This window comes from Boleophthalmus pectinirostris, unplaced genomic scaffold, assembly GCF_026225935.1.
Source record: "Boleophthalmus pectinirostris isolate CB_2022bp ecotype Guang Dong unplaced genomic scaffold, ASM2622593v1 HiC_scaffold_22, whole genome shotgun sequence".
NCBI lineage: Eukaryota > Metazoa > Chordata > Actinopteri > Gobiiformes > Gobiidae > Boleophthalmus > Boleophthalmus pectinirostris.
In genome coordinates this window covers 8,223,406-8,248,499 of record NW_026571190.1, presented here as the reverse complement: position 1 = coordinate 8,248,499, position 25,094 = coordinate 8,223,406, and the positions used below count along the sequence as shown (strand labels likewise).

The 25,094-nt window shown below is 39.7% G+C and overlaps 1 protein-coding gene across 1 annotated transcript in view; it reads left to right on the top strand.

The window, feature by feature from the left end:
- The window catches only part of LOC110158275 (glutamate receptor ionotropic, NMDA 2A-like), a 457,669-nt gene that overhangs the window by 334,309 nt on the left and 98,266 nt on the right, over nucleotides 1-25,094 (top strand). The window contains 3 exon segments of the mRNA XM_055158022.1: nucleotides 6,104-6,229; nucleotides 12,992-13,221; nucleotides 22,782-22,942. Coding sequence (XP_055013997.1) covers nucleotides 6,104-6,229; nucleotides 12,992-13,221; nucleotides 22,782-22,942 — 517 coding nt within the window.

Sequence of the window (25,094 nt, the reverse complement as noted above, 5' to 3'; positions counted from 1 at the left end):
TTGCTTGATTGTGCCACCTGTCCGTCTCCATGGAGTTATATAAATTTAATGTCACACTGTGTAAAATTCCAGGCAAAGCAATCACATCTCCATGGAAACAAACTGGTGCCGGGCCCTCAACCAGAAAAGACAAGGCAGACAGACTTTAAATTACATAGAAGAATGCAGTCCAACAATTGCTAACGTTAGGGCTGTTATTTTGCCATCCTGGCTGGTTGCCATGGTGATCCTTAACCCACACCTAATTCAGTTCCAAATCTAAACCATAACCCTCTTCCTAAACCTAAAACCTGATTCTTAACCAGTGGGACTGTTGTGAAAAAGAAGCATCACTCAGCAAATGTTTTAACTTACTCACACACTAGATTCATACACGGGCTTGTGGGTGAAGCGTCTTGCCCAAGGACCCAGCAACATGTCGCTGATCCAAGTGGGAATCTATCTTCAGACCTGGGGCTGACAGAAAGAAACTTATAGGATTATGGAACCTACCTAGACCAGTGTTTCTCAAACTTTTTTTTTCTAGGAACCCTTATTTTAAAAGTCAATAGATATCATTTGTAAATCACAAAATAAATTGTGAGCCTTATTGAACATTAATGAGGATATTTTGTTGTTGACTGAGTGATCTTGTCTCTCTTAACAATTAATATTATCGTATTTTTCGGACCATAAGGGGCTCCAGATTATAAGGCGCATTAAGCGAAACAAACGGACGGCACTTGAGACTTGAAACTTTTTTATTTCATACAAGGACGACTCAAATATACACTGAGTAATAATGTGTTTAATGCAGCTTTGGGCACACTTGTTTACGTTTTACAGAAACAAAACTTAAATCACATGGCTCATTTGCATAAACTATAAGCGATTTAAAAAAAAACAGCTCGCTCCTTGGGCAGTGATGTGTCAGCTTCTGTTGGACTAAAGAACACGACTCCATGGAATATAGGTGAAAATCTGTAAACACAACCAGAACAAGCGCAATCAGAGATAGCAACCTGGTCCCCCATGAGGTATATGTGGGGGCAGTTCATCACCACGGAAGCAGCTTATGAGGAGCCCAGCCCATACCCCGGTTGTGTGTGTGCCAACTTGTGTGATGATTGGGTGAATATTTTAGGCCACAGGTGGTTCAGAAATTGCCCAAACTGCCTATCCTTTATAATGACGTGACCTTTCAATTGACCCGTGTGACCACAAATAACCTCGGATCGGTCCATAAATGGCGGCATTATATTATCGCGGGTGGACAGACGCACACAAACAGAGGGTGAATACAAAACCTGGTCAACCTTCGAGGACCAGGTAATAAATACATAAATCGCAGTGACTTATAAGACAGTACTGCCAAAAAGTGAGGAGCGGGGGTGTGTGGAGTTTCTGTGCACGGAGAAGAAGTGAGGAGCGGGTGGGTGCATGGAGATGTATGTATATGTATATTTCAGACCTACATGCAGATCGTGATAAGGCGACCCAAAAAAAAAAATCTCTTGCGACCCACCCAAGTGTCACGACCCAGTCTTTGGGAAACAATGACCTAGACGACTGAGGGATTGCAGATAGTAATATAAAAGGAAGTACTACCATTTAATGTAGAAAATCATGTTCTAATGACTAAATAAAAAGTGTTTTTAATTATCATCACAATCAGAATTGAATATGGAATCAATTCTTTAGTATCAAAATTGAGTTTGAAAATGTTTGTGTTGTGACAAGACTAATTCTGTGCCAATGTCTCCAACCATCACCACTTACTCATATTCACATTCTCACGGATATGTACAGTTTGCACTACGTCACTATTTAGTTCCACCGACTCCAATTTACTTTCTGTTGAAAATTTGTCATCTCTCTCTCTATAACTGCTACTGAATGAACTGCTACGCTTCATTTTGGCCTTAAAATATTCGTATTAACCCACTCTACATGATCTTGGTGTTTTCATTTTGTTATTTTGTCCATAAATCAAGATATGAACTATAATATTAGACCAATTAGGTGCCTTCTTTCCCCGAGATTTGATTGACAGTTCTTGGACTCCATCTGCTATAACTGTTCGCCTCGACTGGCTTCATTTGGCTGGAGCCGAACAGTACAACATCCCTTCGTCTAGTTCTAGAGTCTATGTTTGTGCCTGATTGTGTTTCTCTCATTGATAAATCAATCATGGCCATTAGAACTGGGAGATAAGGCCCCAGATCCAGCTCTTTGTATAGAATTGGAAAAGTCTGCAGTCTTCGCAGGCCAGGCTAATTGAAAGGCAAATCAACTCAAAGAAAAAAAAAAAAAGTGGAAAAATATCTACCTTAGCTTTAATTATTGAAATCGATCGCAAATGTTGAAATATTTGCAGCTAACCCGCTCTCCACCCCCTGCAAGTACAATAAATCCTTTTAGTTTTTTAATACAGTCTTCCGCCGTCCAAAAACTACTTCATTGGGGATAAGAAAAGTAGTCTGGACCCTATAGACCCACTCAAACCCACTTTTCAAACTTTCTCCGCTGTTTTACAAGAGAGCCAGGCTTGTTAGGCTGGGTTATTGAGCCGGGTGAGAGCTGTCAGTCAAACAGGGCATGAGAAAAAAGCTGGGAGCACCGCGCCGATAACATAAAGGTCCAGCTCCCTCCAAAACTGCAACTGAAGCCACAATAAAGCAGTTCTGTGAGCTAAACATAAGCTCCTAACGCAACCTTCATCTAATCAAAAGTCAAAAGTGCAGTGTGAATAGATGCAATTAGCAGCAGTTTTTAAGTATCATAATTTCCTCCACAAACTCCACTGTGAAAAGTATTGAAAATCAGACACTAATTGATAGGGGCGGACCAATCTGGCTGTTTTAGTTCTGATAACGATACAGATACTATGACTTTAAGTATCTGCCAATCCCGATCACGTCCTGATCAAGTATTTCCTTAATAACGGTTAACTTATTGCACAAGAGAGCTCTGTAACTGTTACGTATCCTTCAAATCACTACCAAACAGCTTTGTGTGAATAAAGTTAGTACATTCTGAGATGTTCCAGGCCAAAATTAACCAGTAAATAATCTTATTACATCCAGTTAAAACCCAATCATAATATGGGCTTAACCAATATCATGGAACTAGCATATTTTTCAGTATCAGCGCTGATATTCAACACCAATATCGGTATCAGTGCATCCCTACTAATGTATACTAAAACTAGATTCTCATTTGAGCAGGTATTGATACTAAGTAGAAGAGCACATAGTAGTGTTGTAGTCCAGACCAGCACTAATTCCAATCCAATCCAATCCACTTTATTTCTATAGCACATTTCACAAACAAACTGTTTCCAAAGTGCTGCACAAATACATAAAAAATAACAACAATAAGATGATAAAGTAAATTACTAAAATAATACTAGTCTTAAAATAATAAAACTAGTAAAATAATATAAAACCAGTAAAATAAAAATAAAATTATATCATAGAATAGAAATAAATAAACCAATAAATAAATTAAATCAGTAAAACCAATAAAAACACATAAAAATAAATAAAAGACACAGAGGACCACATGACTCACGCGGTGTTAAAAGCCAGAGAATAAAAGTGGGTCTTCAGACGAGATTTAAAACTCTCCACTGTGGAGCTGCTCCAACGTGAAGCGGCAGATCGTTCCAGAGTTTAGGGTCGACCACAGAGAAGCTCCTGTCCTCCTGGTTTTAAGTCTCGTCTTAGGCCCTGAGCTGGAGCTGGACCTCGGACCTCAGAGCGCAGGGGTATAAATTTGGATGAGGTCCGAGACGTACTGTGGAGCCAGTCCATTCAAAGCTTTAAAAACAAACAATAAAATCTTAAAATCAATTCTAAAATGAACAGGGAGCCAGTGCAAAGATGCAAGGATTGGGGTGATGTGCTCTTCTCTCCTTTTTGTTCCTGTTAAAAGTCGCGCTGCAGAATTTTGGACTAACTGTAGTCGGTAAAGTGCGTTTTGCGAAATGCCGGAATAAAGTGCATTACAGTCGTCCAGGCGTGATGAAATAAAAGCCTGCATAATTTGTTCAAATAGTTTAAAAGATAAAAAAGGTTTAACTTTAGATAAAAGCCGCAAATGATAAAAACTTGATTTTAAAACATTGTTAATCTGTTTATCAAATTTAAAATCACTGTCTAAGATGATCATTAATTGACCAAGACAAGACCTAGACTTTTAAATGTCGAGACCGAGACAAGACCAAGCCCACGACCCATCGATACCGAATCAAGACCATCTTTGTAATTTTTTACTTTTACTTTATTTGTATTTTACAGTTATTTTTGGCACATGTATATTGAACAAGCGCACAGGCTGCAGTGAGACACCCCACGCTCTCCCACACACCGGTGGACATGTGTTGCCGACAGCAGCAGCCGTAATGAAATATAATCAGACTCGCTGAATGTCAGGCCTCGCGTTCGAGACGAGGCCGAGTCCAAGCGTCTTTAAAACTGAAACAAGACCGAGTCCAAGCACCTTCAAGACTGAGACGAGACCAAGTCCAAGCACCTTCAAGACCCATATAAGACCGAGTCCAAGCACCTTCAAGACCCAGACAAGACTGAATCCAAGCGCCTTCAAGACTGAGACGAGACCAAGTCCAAGCACCTTCAAGACCCATATAAGACCGAGTCCAAGCACCTTCAAGACCCAGACAAGACTGAATCCAAGCACCTTCAAGACTGAGACGAGACCAAGTCCAAGCACCTTCAAGACCCATATAAGACCGAGGCCAAGCTCCTTCAAGACCCAGACAAGATGGAGTCCAAGCACCTTCAAGACCCAGACAAGACTGAATCCAAGCACCTTCAAGACTGAGACGAGACCAAGTCCAAGCACCTTCAAGACCCATATAAGACCGAGGCCAAGCTCCTTCAAGACCCAGACAAGATGGAGTCCAAGCACCTTCAAGACTGAGATGAGACCAAGTCCAAGCACCTTCAAGACCCAATAAGACCGAGGCCAAGCTTCTTCAAGACCGAGACAAGACCGAGTCCAAATGCGCTCGAGTCCAAGACGAGACCAAGACCGGACTCGAGTACTACGACACTAGCACATATAGACTAGTACGCCCATGAACCACTACGGAACCTACTGGACAACTTTTACTATATATTGTGTAACCTCTCAGTTGTAAAGTACTGTGATTTAATGTTGAAAATGACATTCTATTGTCTAAAGAAAGAGTTTATTATTATCATTGTGGTATCGAAATCAGTATTGAGTATTGAGTCTATTCCTTCGTATCTAAATCAAACAATAAAATATCTTTATCCAGTTTTATTCTGCACAAAAACTGCTAAACCTGTAGTTTAGATCTGTCCAGTCATGTTCTGAAATACATGTAATTCTTCTATTAGTTAGTTCATAGTTCGTGGCTATTTCACTATTTTTGTCACTGTTTTTGTATTTTTGTCACTATTTTATTTTTGTTCTGGATGAGTTTAAAATGTGATCTTTGAACAAAATCCTATTATTAAAACAAAAATCACAAATCTAGTTAACAATGCTTGTCCGCAAAATGGCAATTTGATATTTTATAGATGTGGTGAGGGTATGGACGGATCATACGCTTAAATGTTTAATGTTTGGTTCTTGGTTAATGTATCCGAATGCTGCATGTGTTCTACAACTCATTATACAGTGTTTTCATTTTGAAGAAACATACTCTGATTTCTAATTTTTATTTTTCATATGCAGGTGTTTCAGATAACATTCAGAGGAGTTTAACCTGAAACCTAATATGGACATGTTTCCTGGCCCTAGAGTTGTTTTGGGTTGTTCTGTTCTTTTGTTTTCTACCAGCTTCTGTCTCAAATATGTTTCTGTTGGGGAAACAATGTTATAATATACATCAGAAAATAGCGTTATATGTGTTGTTTAAATACCTGATCAGCCAAAATGAGTTTAGACGAGTAAACAAGATCAATACGAGCTTCAAGGTAAAGTCCTCCCATAGGCCAGATCTTCTTCAGCAGTCTGTACTTGGCTGTGGTCTGTTGGGGGAACTAAAAAAACATGTGTCAGATGTACAAAGTGATCCATAGTGGGTAATTCCTCTATAACTCACTGACGCCGTCCCTGTGTCTCTCCTCAGAGCCGTTCAGCGCCTCCGTGTGGGTCATGATGTTCGTCATGTTGCTCATCGTCACCGCCATCGCCGTCTTCCTCTTTGAGTTCATCAGTCCTCTGGGATTCAACCGCAACCTGGCCCAAGGAAAAGGTACTGCTCCCTTTCCACATGACACTCTTTTCGTAGTAGTAGTAGTAGTAGTAGGGTGGTATTTTATTCGGTCATTTTGCAGCACTACAAACCCCCATGAATCATGACCGAAAGGGTTTAGGCTGAAGTAAAAAGTACTTCTAATGCCAAACCCTATTAAACAATGACAAAATTCCAGTGAATTTGAATGAACAGCAAGTTTGTGTTTATAATTTCACTTACAACTTACTATATATGAGACAAAATATAAATGAAAACATACAAAATTTTATGCATAAATCATTAAATCCAGAGCTCTATATCTTTCAAAACATAACACTTTATACTCTTTTTTTAAAGGCTTCTACAGTGTTGGACTTTTTTAAAAACTCATCCGTCTGACCTTCCAGTGTTAGAATTTGACGGTAGGCGGGTACTTTTTATCATTTAACCAAATCGCTGATATTTGGTAGTCACGTATGAAATGCGGCTAACTGGTATATTAAGCTTTTCCCAAATCCCGTAGGAAGAAGGGCAATAATGTCTTTCCCCTTGATGAAATTCACCAAACTCTTTATTCCGGCTTTAAATCCTCGATCTCGGGAATCGCTGACAACTCTGAATATATGAATCTTCGCTGATTGGCTGGTGCCCAAACTTGCACTTCCCGGTTTTTGCGAACCATCTAGTGTATTCTGATTCCTGACCTAGTCTCTGGAGAGAAATGAAATTGCCAATGACATCCAAAGAGGAGGACATGACTGTGGTTGCTTTCAGAGAAGAGAATACAGCAAAGAGTTCAAGATAATCCAACTTTGACCTTATTGCAGTTTATATTAGGAACGCACCGATACTGATAATGAATATCTGCGCCGATACTGAAAAAAATGGCCGGATCAGGCATCTGTTCCATGATAGTGGTTTAGTCGATACCCTGGCTGGGCCTTTAAGTGTGTGTAATAAGAATATTTACAGGCTGAGTTTGTCCCCGAACAGCTCATAATGTTTAAACTTTTATTCACACAAAGTTCTTTTGTGGTTGCATAACACAGTTGGCTCTCTTGTGTAATAAGTTAACTTTGTTTTAAGGAAATAAGTGCCCCTATACTGCTATCTTTTAATATCAGGTATTGGCAGATACTTAAGTCAAAGTATCGATATTGATTTTGGAACTGAAAAGCTGGATCCTCCTCATATCCCTCATTTATATATGAGTTTAGAATTTGTTATTTGGAGTATTTAAGGCTCTGATCGTAGAGGAACTATCGGCCAATACTTAATACCATTTGACTCCATGTATCACAATCTTTGCAGGTTTTCGTGAGTCATTTGTATAAACCAAATAGACATTATTTTTGCATTTTGTCTCCTTTACCGACACACACAGCCTATTCAATTGCTTCTATAAACTTTCCCTACTAAAACAAGTATAGTTTTGCAATAACCCCGGGCCTGGGCACATCTTGGCAGCGTCCCCACTTATGCGCCTCTGTATTAGAATGCCTTTGTTGTCCTCGTGAGCGGTATAACTTAATTTGTCCCTTATTGCTTCCCCTACATGCTGATATTTGCAGCTTGTGTCTCCAAAAACGCTCTCTTCTCCGGATTCGCGCATCAGCACTTTTAACACAAAAGTTGAATCTGTCGCCATGTTTGTGCATTAACATCCGAGCGCGGTCCCCGAGTGGACAGTGGACAGGCCAGTTTGGAGGTAATTGGGGTTTTAAATGGTAAAACTTTGCAGAGGTGAAATCCCCAAATAGTTTAAAGTAAAGTATTAGCATATCGGTTTGCCTATAGGGAAAAAAAGTGAACTGGAAGTAAAGGGCGTAAAGCAGATTTAAAGGACTCATATTGCGGCATTTTCTGATCGAAGTTTTAATGTTGTTTGCTCATCAAAAATATATCTGGAGTCGTGTTTTCATTCACATGTTTAACACACAAACTCTGCATAATTAAAACAGAGCATTTGGAGCTTTGGAGATTTAGACTACGTTCAGACTGCAGGGCTCAATGCTCGATTTAGATTTTTTTGTGAAATCCAATTTTTTTTTCACGTTTCCAATTAAATGCGGCTTGTATGTGATCTTCAGTGTGAACTTTAAACACCCCAAAAGTGTCCCGCATGCACATTGGAGGACACGACGACGCCACTCTCAGCGATCGTGGTCAGTGTTTACAGAGTTCGCCTAAACGCTGGGCTTGTCTTCCAAAATATGGTCCAGTTCTTGGTAAAATGGACAGGTTACCCGCCAACGGCCGCTTCGTTTGTTTGAGTTTTTAACCTCCTTGTGTTTGGCTCGTAGGCTCTTTATTTTTTGTTGACATTGTTGACATTGCAGGACTCGGACATTTCTTTGGCAGTCATTTCAAAAACGCCAGGTTCTGATAAGTTGCCTCCAATTTGACCTGAATACAGCGCTCCCCCAAATATGAATAAACTCGCTCACCTTCCTTTCCTGACGAGTCTGACGTGTAGGTGGGATGAACGCGACCTGGCCGTTCAGACTGAAGTCGCATGTCATAAGATCAGATATGTGTCGGTTTTAGGAGCACGTATCCAAGTGACCTGGGTCACATTTGAAAAAGTCAGATCTGTATCGTTCAGACTGTCATTAAAAGATCGGATACAGGTCACATAGGGGTGAAAAAACCTGAGTCAGTTCAGGCTGCAGTCTGAACATAGACTTAGACAGACTTATAATAAAAGACTTCAAGCATGTCTGAATGAAACAAAACACAACCCTGAGTATGTTTTTGAGGAATTCACACTATCGACTGGTGTAAAACTATGGCACATACAGTATTTACCACAATTACTATCTCACTAAACCAACCGATCATTTGAATATGAATTTATTTGTTTGGAGGATCAACCCCTTGAGATGTCTCGCCGTCTCGTTTTCGAGGGGGTCCTCACAGTCACAACAGCAGAAGAAAGAAACAATAGGGCAGACAGTCACCTACATAAATTCAAATAAACATAGAAAAAACAGAACAAAATCAACACAACCATATACATGCAGTCACTCACACATGACTGTTGGACACAGAATAAGTCAAATTTGAACAAAAACTAAAACAGAGTTCAAACATAGTTAAAAAAAAATATACAACAAGATGAACAACAAAATTCAACAAAATGATCATAAACGATTACGATATGTAAATATTGAACCAGAGCATTTTTAAATGAAGTGACAGAAGTGAATGAGTGAATTGATGAGGGAAGATTGTTCAAATCAGAGGGAGCTTTATATTTAAATTAGTGTTTTCCTATTTGTTTTTTGACTCTTGGAACAACAAAAAATATCTGATCTGTGTGACATAAACTTTGCGCTTTAAAGTCATGCTATGGAGTTTTGTTTTGTTTCATTCACATGTCTGAGTAACCATTTATCATTACTTTGTCTACATCTAAAGAGCGCAAAATGATCTGTTCCACCTTGTGATGTCATGAAGTGGTAGTTTTAATGTTAACAGGTTCTTTTTTTTTTCAGATTTCTTTTCTTTCTTTTGTTCAATAGAGACTGGCAATTCCAGGTCTGAAATCATCCAAATGATTCTAGTGAAGTTGTATGGAGTTTAAAACTACAGCGGAGCACTTCCTGTATTACCACATGACATCATAACGTGAAACAGAGCGTTTTCTGTTTGAGAGAAGAACTCAGTCCAAATATGCAGACGGCAATGTGTAAATGACGTCTAATTGTCGGAGAAAATGACATTATAACATAGATCAGAAAATATCGTAATATGGGCCCTTTAATACCAAATGAAAAACTTACACCTTGTTTAACAAAATAAAGTGTTGACATCACATCTTTTTTACTTTTTACATAATAGCTGATATGCAAATGAGATGAGCTTGTGGCCCTGCTGTAGTTTCAACTTTGTTACTTGAAAGCATCTAAATCAGAGCGTGCATATTCTTTTGTCAGGGGCGTTCTGGGTTGGCTCACATGTCTTTTGGATTTGACAGCAGTAGAAGCAATAATCATTTGTGTAACCCAGGTCTCCAGCTTTATTTTTTCTCTTGGCTCCGTTTATTAAAATGAGAGTAGCAAAGAGCTGAACACAAAATTGCCATAAAAATGTCCAAAAAAAGAATGTAATTAACTTGTGTTTGTGTTCGTTTTGGATGTGTGCACTAATGTGGGGTGATTAGGTTTTCAAAATCACAAACAGGGACACACCGGTTTGGGGTGATTGACAATAGTAAAATTGAGAAACGAGTGCATAATTAAGGAAAACTGTTCTGCACTCAGCCCTTTCATGACTAACGTGGCAGTATAGTCACATTTTCTTTGTGTTATGGACATTTTTAAGCAGCTTTTCTGTATTTTACTGAAACAAATTACAGTTTATGCCTCTTTTTACTGTGGCAGGGATCAGGGATCGTCGATCTGTGGAACATAAATGGGCGTTTCTTCCCTAAACAGGAATGCCTCCTGCTTTTAGCTTATGTCCACTTATGAAAAAAAACAAAAAAAACAGCTATATTGTATTGCCTACTTCCTTCAGTATTTTCAACACATTAGTAGGTCTACTGTTGTAAGTGCAATCATTTGGATACGAAAAAACGGAATTCATGACAAATACTAGTGTTAACGCTGTACTTGGGTTATGTCTGTAAGTATTATTTATTTGTACAGTTTGAGCAGTTCCAGCGTCATGTTAAATGTACAGAACAGAATGATGTTAGAATGTGATCAGACCTTCTGAGGTACATACGCTGACAATGAAAGAACCAAGTTAACAAGTTTAGTTAAGGATAGCATGGCATGAGCCTTGACATTAGCTTTTGACAGGCTGCATAGCCGTAATTCTACAGCAAACCAGGAGTTTATGTTTATGTACTTAACAGACACTTTTATCCAGATTTCCCAAAAGCAGAGTTGCTAACCTGTTATAGTAACTTAGCATATTTTTCGGACTACAAGTCGCTCCAGAGTGTAAGTCGCACCAGCCAAAAAATGCATAATGAAGAAGAAAAAAACATAAAAGTCACACCGGACTATAAGTCACACTTTGGAGAAATGTGTTTCATAAAATCAGGGACCAGGAACAGAATAAAGAACAACAGGCTGAACATGCATTAATATGTCAACGTAACATATTAATAATTATTCAGATAAACTATAACATAAACAACAGAACATAAGTTTACCAAACTCTCCATCTCACTCCAAATCACTAAATCTGTTGAATCCATTGAATTCTTCATCCTCGGTGTCACTTCTGAGCAACTCCGCACAACTTCAGTTGTCACTGAAGTCCATGCTTTGTCATCCAATGATCTCCAGGAAAGTTGCATGGTGCACCCTCCCGGTTACTGTGAAGCTGTGTTTCTCCATTCCCGCTTTCTGCCAGTCCGTCACAATTTCCTTTCTCACTCCAAACTTTTTTTCTGTTGCTCGATTACCGTTTTCGGCTGCATATTTCACTACTTGCAGCAGGACAGTGGCTTTTTCTGCAGGAGACATGTACAGAAAACTGATACATAAGCCGAGAGCCTCTCGCGGCTCTCTGAAAATTGTAATATATAAGTCGCACTGAAGTATAAGTCGCAGGAAACACCCAAATCATGAAAAACAGTGCGACTTATAGTCTGAAAAATATAGTAGTTGTCGGTATCATTAGCTAACGTCAAGGCTCATGCCATGCTGTCGTTAACTAACTTGTAAACTTGGTGCTTTCATTTTCACCGTAGAGGGTCTGATCACATTCTAACATCATTCTGTTCTGTTCATTTAACATGACAAATAAATGATACTTACAGACATAACCTCTCAAACACATGTTGCCGCTTTGCTTCGACCATAGACAGTGCAGACTTTTGCCAAGAAGAAGCGGAAAAAGCGGAAGAGTGCAAAACTCTTTCTGACTGGTTGATTACAGGAATGCCCATTAGAGAGTTTTTGTTGCACGTCTGGACCGACTCTCCTCAAAAATAGGAACGCCTGGGACATTTCTTGTGTAAAAGTCAGTGGTTTTGGATAAATCTGCTTGGACAGGGGCACAGGGCTCAAAACTGGACCGTCCTCCATAAAATGTCTGGTCTCCCTAACTAATCGTCGTGTTTTGTACTGCAGATTAGCGCGTTATTTGTTCATTTTGTCAACTAAAAATGATTTCAGTTTGTTGAGAAAAGACACTGTCATAAGATACATTAGTATGCTGCATTCATGTGGTCTTTTGGAACTCAGGATCCCGAAATGAGATGTCAGTTTCCAGTTGGAGGTTTCAACCCGAGTTCCTGAGCTGTTTTTCGCACTTTTCCGAGTTCCCGGAGACCACATAAACGCAGCAATAGACACAGAATTCTCTATCTCTGCCCGCTGTTACAACTTGATCACGTGGGTAGCCGATGCTCCCGGAGTTATGTCAGATCAAACACTCCTTCACAGACAAATGAATAGTGAAGCCGATGTGCATATTACAGTATGGAACATGTTTATTTCATGATATTTATGTAATTTCTCTGGTCTCCTCACAGTAGCATGTAAAAGAGGATGTTTAGTAGTCAGTAGATGTTTACGCAAAGCACACAAGTTCAGAAATCTCATTTGAAAGTCAGATGCCACTTTTACATGCTAATTCTGAATAAAACCACAAAAGGGATACACACTCCACAATGACATTAAACGAGGCTCTTATCATTTGTTTTCAACCTTTTTGCTACTTAACAGATGTAAAACTATGACGAATGTTTCAAGTCAGAATCAAACATGTCATGCGCATTTTAACGTCCATCTAACCTGTTCTCGTGTGTCTCCTCAGACCCTCACGGCCCCTCCTTCACCATTGGAAAGGCTGTGTGGCTGCTCTGGGGCCTCGTCTTCAATAACTCCGTGCCTGTGCAGAACCCGAAGGGGACCACCAGTAAGTTCATCGTCTCCGTGTGGGCCTTCTTCGCTGTCATCTTCCTGGCCTCCTACACTGCCAACCTGGCCGCCTTCATGATCCAGGAGGAGTTTGTGGACCAGGTGACCGGCCTGTCCGACAAGAAGGTAAGTTCACAAAAGAATTCCGGAGGACAGTGGAACATGCAAGCTACAGGTTAAACTCCTGGCTCAGATATCATGCAGGGTAACTGTGGTGCAGAGAATTCCAAATCATTCATCGGTTCCACGCTGCTATTCCGGCACGCACTGAAACGAATCCACGTATCACCGTATCAGAAACGATCTGCGTCCACACACGTCATTTCTGTGTCCGCGACTCTTCCCTATCCACACAACTTTGAGCAGATTTCTTTACGTTTTACAGCAAAGAAACTTAAAACCACATGGGTAATTTACATATACTGAGCGCTCAAAAAAACAGCTCGTTATTATCGCAGCTTCTGCTGATGGTGAGTCTGTTCTGTGCTTCGATCGCGTTGGAGATGGTTCATGTTAAACTTTTCAGAGATTATACATACTACTGCAGGTCATACACATAGACCATATATATGAATGGACATATATTGTAGCCTCTTAGCGTTTTAGTGGTGAATTACTTCGCGGCGCGTAGACCTACGTCAGCGTATCAGTGTTTTCAGGTGTCCACACAGTGCCGGATCAGATCTGTACTCAAATGAATTCGTGGGAGCTGGCGGCACCAGGTCGTTCCGTCTCTGGAGCCGTTTTCAATTTGATTAGTATGGACGAACACTGCATCCACAACAGAAACAACTCAAATATGTACTAGTGTGGACGAGGCCTTAGACATTGACATTTAATTGTCAGAGTAGCTGCATAAACTTTATTTTTCTTCAACATTTTTTCATTGTGGAAGTAGCGTCACTTTATTAATTTTCAAACATTCCGCTTTTCTGACCTGAGTAATATTAACTGCTCATGTTCGGCTGACAGGGGCCTACAACTTTCAATAATGTGGGATTTTGTGGCGATTTTTACCTATTTTTAGATCATAAACTTTTTCTCAGCTCAAAATCCTTCAGTTGTCTTAAAAAATGCTTTATAATCATTAGCTCCTGCTCCGCTCTGCTCCGCTCTAGCTCCTCTCGCTCTGATTGGTCAAAGAGATCATGTGATACACAAGACAACGCTCCATGCATGCGCTTGCGTGCATTGGCGTGTGCCCATGGGAGAAAAGAGCACTACTGTGCATACTTGGTTGGGCCACAGCCACCGGAGGTACCTTACCGGGCTAGGCTAAGCTGGAATCATGCACCTTTGAGCTCGACCCATTGACTTTAAGGGACAACCATTTTGAAACCCCGAAGCTTGACAGGCTGCCTTTGGGAAAATATGTACCGTATTTTCTGGGCTATTAGATGCACTCTTAAGCATCTAACCACATCAAAAAAACGACCAAGCGCCCCGCAATCCAGAGCACCCCATACACGAATCCACTCTGGTGTCCCAGCATGACTTCATTAAACTACAAAGCCGCACCACCCACAGCGCACGCAAACACATACGGAGCAGACAGCGACCGCACGGCGAAAAACACCCACAGACACACTCATCACTCCATGCCAACGAGGAACGGAACGAACGAACAAACCGAAAAAGCGAGTCCAATGTGCCACTCTGAGCCACATGTGAATAATTGAGTCACTGCGAACACGCCGACAATCCGTTGGTCCCAGACAGGGACACGCCACAACTGAACAAAGCCCAGAGTCACTGTGAACGCCACAAACAAAGTCCCACTGACCCATCCAACTGTTGTGTTTCATTTAAAGTCCGGTGGGGTTTATTTGTGAAAAAGTTAGAAAATAGACCATTTAATGACAGTGCGTCTTATAATCCAGAGCGCCTAATAGCCCGTAAAATACGGTAATCTAAAACCGAGGCTGCATGGGCCCTTTGTGCTTCATTCATTTTGTCATGTAGGCTATCTGCAGGGCTAAATTAGGGATACTAAAAAGTGTTGAAAAACTGGCAAAATAGAGGCATGTTGTAAAACTGGCATGTCTAAATAGAGACATGTCGTAACGAAGGGATGTCGGAATAGGCGGCGGACCCCTCTGACCTCCACTGTCTTTTTTCCTCCAAAAAAAAGTTTCTTTTTAAATGGCCCATATTGTACTATTTTATGGACTCTGTTCTAATGTTTTTCCTCATTGCAAACAGATCACGAGTTGTGTTTTGTTTCATTCACACATATGCTACACAAATCCTGCACATTTGAGTTCTTCTTTTGGGTTATTCTCTCAAACAGGAAGTGCTCCACAGTGTTTTTAAACTCCATACACCATTAGAATTATTTGAATCATTTCAGATATGATCTTGCATATCTCTATAATATCACAAGGTGGCAGAGAGCATTTTGAGCTTTGGACATGTAGAGTGTGTTTGATGAGGCAACGGTATTCTGAGTTCTAATGGAATATTAAACTGATATTTGAGGTATTGGGTTTGAGGATAGAAAAGTACACATCAGACATTCATAAGGAGAGACAATCCATCACTGAGCACAAATGGGGTTCTAAAATACTATCTTTCACACCTCAACCAATAACCACAGTGCTATTCAAACATTTCTTTGCACAGTCACAAATGGAATATTTCTGATGCCAATTCTTAGTGATTTCAGATGAGACCGTAGTCCAGTTTTTAGGTCGTGCTAATGATGGTCATCTTGTAATCTGTGCACTAACTCTCCACGCTCACACTGGCACCGCACTGGCACCACTGTAACGAATACCAGCCCCGAGGCCAGACAGGGGTCCCACTGGGCTCCCAGGGGCCTCCTCAAACACCCCCACTCTCCTTCCCCTCCAGCCGTCACCACGGTAACACTGTGCCAGCATTTGCAGCAGTTAGCCTCCCACGGACCTTTGATGAAGAGTTTGTCCGTGGCTTGTGGTATCAGGGGGAAGGCGGGAGGGGAGACGGGGTGGGCGTTTGGGCTGGTGGTGGGGTTGGCGGTGGAAATTCATTATATTTTCAGTGCCTGTTCTCATATCAGTTGATATCAGGTATTGGCAGATACTGAAAGTCAAAGTATGAATATTGGTATGGGAGCAGAAGAAGTTGGATTGGTGCATCACTAATTGTACTGTATTACTGAATAAGCAGCTCAAAATAAGTCTGCTGTGTATTGTCTGTATGAGACTAAAACAAAAGACAACAACTAGCATGCTAATACGAGAAAACTTGATATCCTCACGTCAGCCATTTTGGTAGGCAAAAAGCGTCCATTACAACAAGTCAACAACATCATCAACAGTTATCGACGTACAACATCAACATTTGTCATACAACAGTACAACATCAACATCGTCAACAGTTATTAGCGTACAACATCAACATCGTCAACAGTTGACAGCGTACAGCATCAACATCGTCAACATCAGCGTACAGCATCAACATCGTCAACAGTTATTAGCGTACAACATCAACATCGTCAACACTTATGGGAGTACAACATCAACGTCCGTCATACAACAGCACAACATCAACATCGTCAACACTTATCGCTGTACAACATCAACAATCGTCATACAACAGTACAACATCAACATCGTCAACACTTATCGACGTACAGCATCAACGTCGTCAACATCAGCGTACAACATCAACATCGTCAACAGTTATTAGCGTACAACATCAACATCGTCAACAGTTGTCAGCATACAGCATCAACATCGTCAACATCAGCGTACAGCATCAACATCGTCAACAGTTATTGCTGTACAACATCAACAATCGTCATACAACAGTACAACATCAACATCGTCAACACTTATTGACGTACAGCATCAACGTCGTCAACATCAGCGTACAACATCAACATCGTCAACAGTTATTAGCATACAACATCAACATCGTCAACACTTATTGGCGTACAACATCAACATCGTCAACACTTATTGGTGTACAACATCAACATCGTCAACACTTATTGGTGTACAACATCAACGTCCGTCATACAACAGCACAACATCAACATCGTCAACACTTATCTGCAAGTTTTAACTTATCAAAATAACATTTTTGATCTTTAACATTCAGTGACTTTGAGTAAGATGGTGAATTCATGTCAAAACAATTAAATGCCAAAATAATTTCAAAATAAGAGGAGTTATCTCATGACAGACATACACAACACAACTGTCAATACAAACAAGCTTCTCGACAGACTTTTTGCCTATTAGCCTTTGCGCATGTGCCGCATGTAAACAAAAACGTTTTCTCGCATAAGACAGCCGACTTACTTTGACCTCAACAGCCGCTTATTCAGTAATACAGCTTTTTCTCTTCCGATACCAATATTGATACTTTGGCGTTAAGGATCAGTCGATAACCGATATCAACCGATATTAGAACAGGCTCCGAAATTATGATAAATTTCCTTTAAATGCAAAACAGCATATGGTAAAAAAAATAATTGTTTTGTAACTGTTATGTATCAAGTAACTACAAAAGAACTTTGAAATTACTTTATATGCCAAAATGGGATATCGACTGAACCGATATCTTGGAACCGATATCCGATATATCTACTTTTTTTTTTTTTTTTTTTTTTTTTTTTTTTTAGATTGTTCCTGATATTGGATACCAGTATCGTATCTGTGCATTCTAAAATACAATAGGCCTACATCTGTTCTGGGGCAAGACACATTTTGCTCATATACATGGTAATGCATCAGGTTCAGGCCTCTTGAACCACTTAATAGTGAATTTTCTGTCCTTTTTTTTTTTTTTTTTTTTTTTCCATTAGTGGCTGGTGATGGGGTTGGTGGTGGGGCTTGTGGTGGGGTTGGTGGCGTCAGCAGAAGTGCAGCCAGGGATGGTACGGTAGAGTGGACATAGACAGATGATGACCGATGAGTCCCTCCTCTCTCCAGTGAACCCTCCTAGCTTACACACACATAACATTAGCCGCTCTGCTCTCTGCTCTCTGAACCTGTCCTGTCACTTTGCACCTGCAGAATAACCCAAAGAATATGTACCTTTTTAAAAATTAAAGGTCCTATATTACACAAAATTGACTCTTGTGAGCTTTAAGCCATGTTCTAATGTTGTTACCTCCTCAAAAACAGACCTGGAGTTGTGTTTTGTTTCATTTACACATGTTTGAGTAATCCTGCATTATTAGTTATTAGTCTTTATTATTAGTTATTAGTCTGTCTACATCCCCAAAGCTCAAAATGCTCTGTTCCACCTTGTGATGTCATAGTTTTCAAGTTAGCACTTACCCTTTACCTTTACTTCAGTACACTGTAAACCCGAATGCTGAAATTGATCAAAAATGATTCCTGAATAATAATAATAATAATAATAATAATAATAATAATAATAATAAAAAGATAGATAGATGTCGTAGATGTTGCACTTAATTATAATGTTTGATTTGAAGATGCAATTATCTGAATTTCTGCACACAAAATGTATTATTTTGGCCTTATTGTGACATTTTAAAAACTCCATCCAGAGTATTTTACAGGATAATTGCACATGTTTTTAACACTTTTATCTTTAATCTGCAAATGTTTTACTGCCTAAATCTCTAGTCACTGTTTCATGTTATAGTTGATGTATGAGTGTTTTCTGTTTGGGCTTTTGTTTTATACTGCCTCTTGGCCAGGTCGTCATTGTAAATGAGAAGGTGTTCTCAACTGACTTACCTGGTAAAATATTAAATTAATAAAAATAAATAAAAACATCTCTGACATGTGTCATATGAACCATCTCGCACTCTGAGGAGCTCAGGGATCGGCCTCCTGCTGGTGCCTAGAGTCAGGACTAAACACGAGGAGACAGTGTTTCAGATTCATGCAGCTCAAACCTGGAACAGTCTGAACATGTGAGACAGACTCTACTTTGACTTTGTTTAAATCCAGACACAAAACGCTTCTGTTTAGCTGCAGGTTTTCATTTTTCATTCTGTACTCTTCTCTCTAATTTAATGTCTGATGATTATTTATGTTTTCATTTGTTTGTTTTGTGATAGATGTAGTTCTTATTCTGTAAAACACTTTGAATTCAAATTGTGCAATACAAATAAACTCGCTTTGCCTTATTTTAATTGTTTTTAACCTAAATGCTTTAATTAAATATTACATTTTTTTGTACACAACTGTAATTAAAGCTTTTTTGTGATACTTACTCATTTTTTAATTTACATTAATTAAAAACAATAATAGACTTTAAGACTTTCAAAAAGTTAGGCAACCGTTTACCTCAAATGTTTTAATTACTGCTTAATTGTTTGGGTTTACAGTGTAGAGATTTTCAATTCCAGATCTGAAATTATCCAAATGATTCTAGGTGTATGACGTTTTAAAAACACAATGGAGCACTTCCTGTATTAACACATGACATCACAAGGAGTCTTTTCTGTTTGCGAGAAGAGCACAGTCAAATACAATGAAACAAAACACAACTCCAGGTCTGTTTGTGATGAAGAAACATTCTAACATTGATCAGAAAATATCATAATATGGGCTCGTTAAATAGTTTTACTCAGAGGAACACTATAAACATGTTTTTGGTTTGCTTGGATATAGCGTTAAACTTCTAGTATTGATACTTTGCAGCTGATGTCATCAATATTCTCATGGTAACTGGAGGCACTGCTCTGTCTGAAGCCCCGTTAGACTTTAATCTGAGCTTTGTTGTAACGATCTGACCATAAAAAGCCAATTCAGCTGGAACTACAACAGATTTGTGCTGTTAAGCAAGTCTCTCTCAAACAACATCACAAGCCAGCCAGCGTTCGCCAACAGTTTTTCAGATAATCACTCTCACCTTTTTGTTGGAACATGAACGCTCGTATTGATCACAGGCTGCTGAAAACGTGCTGTTTAAAGCCATTTTGTAATTTTTTCATGAGTTTTTTTTGGACAATCTTAAACGTTTATGGCAGTGTTTGTTAAAGTGGGCACTTATTCTGCAGTATTTGTCGCTTTTAGAGGTACAAATTCTGTTTGTAAACTACGGTTGTCAAAAGAATCGAAAAAAGTAGTATCAAAACTAGTTACACATTTGAGGTATCGATACTAAAAAAGTCCCATTCACCGGACAGAAATGAACCTTTTCTTGAGTATCGTAAGTCTATTCCTTAATATCGAAATTGAATATCACTGAGTAAATCCTGGTAAAAGGAATAAAGACAACAAAAATACAAATATAAAATAAGATCTATAGTGTGTTAGAAGTGAGAATTAGAAGGTAGAAGTGCAAGTGTTTGAATGATGAAACGATTTTCAGCTATTTTCTTGACACTGAAATGCAATTTTCTTACACCACACACTCGGAAACGTGTCTTGAAAAACATTATCTTAAATTGAGTCAACATCGCTCAGCTAATGGAAGCAAAGGGCATTTCCTATTAGAAAAAATCAGACAGCAAAGGCGTTTTAAAAATAAATAAATAAGTAGAATTGTACTACTACTACTGAATTCAGCGTGTTAGTTTTTGCAGTGAAATTAAAATCGCCCAAAAGGATTACTCCACAATGCTGACACGATATCGATACTTTGCAGCGGATCAACGTTCCCTGGGAGTGTGATCGTAACTAGAGGCACTGTTTTGTCTGAAGCTCTGTTAAAGTTTAGTCTGAGCTTTCTTTAAAGTCAATAGGGCCAGAAAGAACTTTAAACTGTACTACAAAACCTGAGCTGATTTGTCCCTCATACATAAAATAAGTCACAAGCTCGCTAGTCTTGGCCAATAGCTTTTCAGTTAGTCTCTCTTTCTTTTTTCTTAAAAGGGCCCATCTCATGCAAAATCAACTTTTCAGAGCTTTCTACCTTCTAAGAGTGATGTGTGGGCCTTGTATATGTCGCCAAAGTGGTTTTTAGATTGATTCGATGTTTTAACAAATTGCAGCAAATTTCTGACGCGGTGCTTCCTTAGTCTATTCCTTAGTATCGAAATTGAGGAAGAATATCACTGTTGAGTAAATATTGGCAAAAGGAATAAAGACAACAAAAATACAAATATAAAATAATGTCTATAGTGTGTTAGAAGTGAGAATTAGAAGGTAGAAGTGCAAGTGTTTGAATGATGAAAAGATTTTCAGCTATTTTCTTGACACTGAAACGCTTCGTGCACCTCAAAGTCCTCATCCAATTCCGGGTCCAACACATGCGGCTGAACGCGCTGTATCTCCATGATGAATAAAAGTTTATTCCTACCACTATCAGGGTGCACGCCTGTCTCCCCTCCCTCCCTGAGATGGGCGGAGGAAGGGCGGCTCACTCAGAGCCTACGTCACGTTTGGAGGGCGGAGCCTGTGCTTTCTCAGGACGGGCGGGGGGATGAGCAATAGTCGGTCTTTCATAGTTCCTGGTCTGTGACTGTCTCCAAGAAATCAGTAAGATTTCATAATTATTGTGTAATGGATGTTCCAAAACCCAAATTGTGCTTGTTTATGTGCAGAAGATACAATGTGAAAAGAGTTATTTTTTATGAGATGGGCCCTTTAAACATCAACCACTTCAATGGCACCATGAACGCTCTTATTGATCACAGGCTCCTGAAAATTTGTTTAAATCAGTTATCTTAACATTTTTTGCAGAGTTTCCTAATGTGTGCATTGTTGCTGCATTTTATAATTCTCTGCGAACCCACTCTCGGATATGATATCACATCCACACTTCAAGCTCAAGTTTTATTATGTTTGGATGGACGCCACCCGAAAAGCTGTTGTTGTTGTTTATCTTCTGTTAGTACACCTAGGAACGTTTAGCTACACCCGTTTAAAACAAGTCTGTGTTGACTACCAGACCCATAGGCAGTGATATGGACACAGTACGTGTTGCAGTAATATGAGTAGATGAAACAGTCATTTAAACCACAAAAGCAGTAGCCAGGCTGGCGCCACCTAGTGCCTTGACACAATTTAATTTCTCCCCAGCGACTAGGTCAGGAATCAGAATACACTAGACGGTTTGCAAGAACCCTGGAAGTTGTAGACCATGCACCGGCGAATCAGCGAAGAGCTGTGAAGCCATGACATCAAACTCAAGCACTTGTCTGGGTCCCTTTTGTGGTACAGCACAACTGTAAACAAAGTGTCAAGATGGATGTAGACGAAGACAGACATTCTGTGTTGGGAACGATTTCCGACATCAAGGATTTAAAGCTGGAATAAAGAGAATGTTTGGTGAATTTTATTGGGGAGAAAGACGTTATTGCCCTTCTTCCTAAGGGATTTGTCACATTACATATGTCACGACCAAATAGCAGAGATTGATTAAATAAAAAAAAAAGTACCCACCTACCATCGCGCGAACCAATCCTAATGCAGCAAGGTCAGACAGTCCAAACACAATGAAAACATTTAATACTTACAAGTGACTCTGGGCACAGCTATTTTGGATTCTGTCTCGGAATCCTTGCTCGGTCTCCTCCTCGGTTCTTCTAAGCAGGTGAGATCGTCATCCAAGGAAAAGGTGTCAGTGCTTGTCGCTAGGCAATGTCCTCAGACCTCCGAGACAGATGGATAATGAAACGACCCCTCCAGGGTGATGTCACTGCAAAGTATCAATACAGAGATTAGTAGTCAAAAGAGCTGATTTAGTGTTTAGTTTGTTAGTCTCGATGTATATATGTATTGTCAAATGTAATGCCATTTAAACTCTTCCTTTCTTTCTCTTCACAGTTCCAGTCCCCGTACTCGTACTCCCCTCCGTTCCGCTTCGGCACGGTCCCCAACGGCAGCACGGAACGCAACATCCGCAAGAACTACCCCGACATGCACCAGTACATGACCAAGTACCACCAGAAGGGGGTGCAAGACGCGCTGGTGCAGCTCAAGACCAAGTGAGTCCAAACAAACACACAGCGAGGTATTAATATAGGCAAGGGGATACACACACGCCACAGTAACCTAAAATAACCAACATTCTACTCAAGAACGTTTTAAAGGAGCCGTATCTGATTTTTACCATCTCAAAAACATGAAAAACAGAACTTATTCGCTTTAAATCCTTTACAGCGCTCACCTTATGCATTGACTAGACACATGAGACTTGAACAAAAGCTGACAACAACTAGCATGCTTCACACACTTTCTGATAATTAGAGAATAAAATGCTTTATAATAAGATGCAAACAGTACACAGCAGACTTACTTTGACTGAAATAAGCTGCTTGTTCACTAATACAAAACAATCTGCAGATTTTCATTCTGCACTCTTTTCTCTCATTTAATCTCTCTCTCTCTTTTTAATCTCATAATGATTATTTATGTTTTGATTTGTTTGTATTGTGATTTTAATGAATTTCTTATTCTGTAAAGCACTTTGAATTCCTTTGTGTATGGATTGTGCAATGCAAATAAACTTGCCTTGCCTTGATACGAATAAAACCGATATTAGAAGAGGCATTGGAAATATAATGAATTTCCTTTAAACACAACATTGCGTATGGAAAGAAATTAGTTGTTTTGTAACTGCTCTTTATCAAGTAACTACTGAATAACTTTGAAACTAATTACAAAGTGTTTTGGGCCAAAATGATCTTATTTCACCATTGTATAGACCAGGGGTGTCAAACTCATTTTGGTCCGAGGGCCGTATCCAACCTACTTTGATCCTAAAGGGGCCGGATCAGAAAACTCATGTCATATAAACCCCAAAAATAACAATAAGTTCAAATATTTATGTAGAGAAACGCAAAACTATTACAGAAACCTTTTTTTAATTGATGAACGCTTTCTTTTACAAAATATTATAATATTATGAACAACCTGAAACTTTAAGAAAAATACAATTTCAACTTGTTTGTAAACAGGAATAAGTCCATTTTTGTTGTAAAATCCTGCACTCGGCTCCACTTTTCTCATGTTGGACATTTTTCTGATGAGGGTGTCACGGTCAACAGTCAAAACGATCGTCCTTTAAGAGCGTTTGGAAAGAGACAAGTCTTCATTTGTGCTGCTCTGGTGGGAGGGGCCACGTACAGAGACGCTGGAGACGCTGCTGTGATAAACACCACAGAAAATTAACAGTATTTTAATAAAAAATAGAATCAAAATATTTTAGTAGAAAATCAGCCGAGGGCCAGATTAAAGGTCCTGGAGGGCCGAATCTGGCCCCCGGGCCGTATGTTTGACACCTGTGGTATAGACCAACATTGGATATCGATTGAACCATTTCAATATTGGTGCCGATATCAAATACCAGTATTGTACCTATGCATGCCTAAATACTACTTCTGTACTGGGGCAAGGCACATTTTGCTCATATACATGGGAATACATCAGGTTCAGGCTCTTTAATCCATTTAATAATGAGTTTCTGTCTGTGTTTTTACTTTTTTTGTTTGTTTTTTCTATTACAATCACGCTCTTCCTCAACTCACAAGACGACCATCTGTATTAATACCTCATTGCAGCCCATCTCAGAGACTCTAATATGTATGTGCCTGGAACTAAAGCAAACAAGAGCCTACTACGGTGGCCCCCTGGGGACAAGTGAGTGGTGAAAACGCTGCACTGCTGAGGAGCTGCCAAAACATAGAGAAGATAATTGGTTTTGTTGCTATGTCCTGCTAAGCTGACTGCAACAATAGTCCAGTTTATTTTCAATGTTAGAACTGGATAGCGCTGGGCCAAACTCACACTGGTGAAGATCAGAGAGAGGATGAAGAAGTGGACTAAGTCAAACGAAGCTCATCGAATTTGGTGCCGAGTTCCATATTTGCAATTCTGACCGAGAGTATCATGGCAACCAAATCTGGAGCGAGGCTGCTGGAGGTAACGCCCCTTCCTGGCCACTTAAGAGCAGCCACTTAGCAACAATGTCAGGGCAAAGTTTATTGGGAATCCGCTTGCCAATAGTATAGAAAGTATATCATTTTGTAACAATAACAATTCCTTACTTTGTTTACCGTGGATAAATGGAGCAAGCTTGGCATTATATTCCAAGAGAGACCAAGAGTCACAAGTTTAGCTGACGTCAGGGAGGGGAGG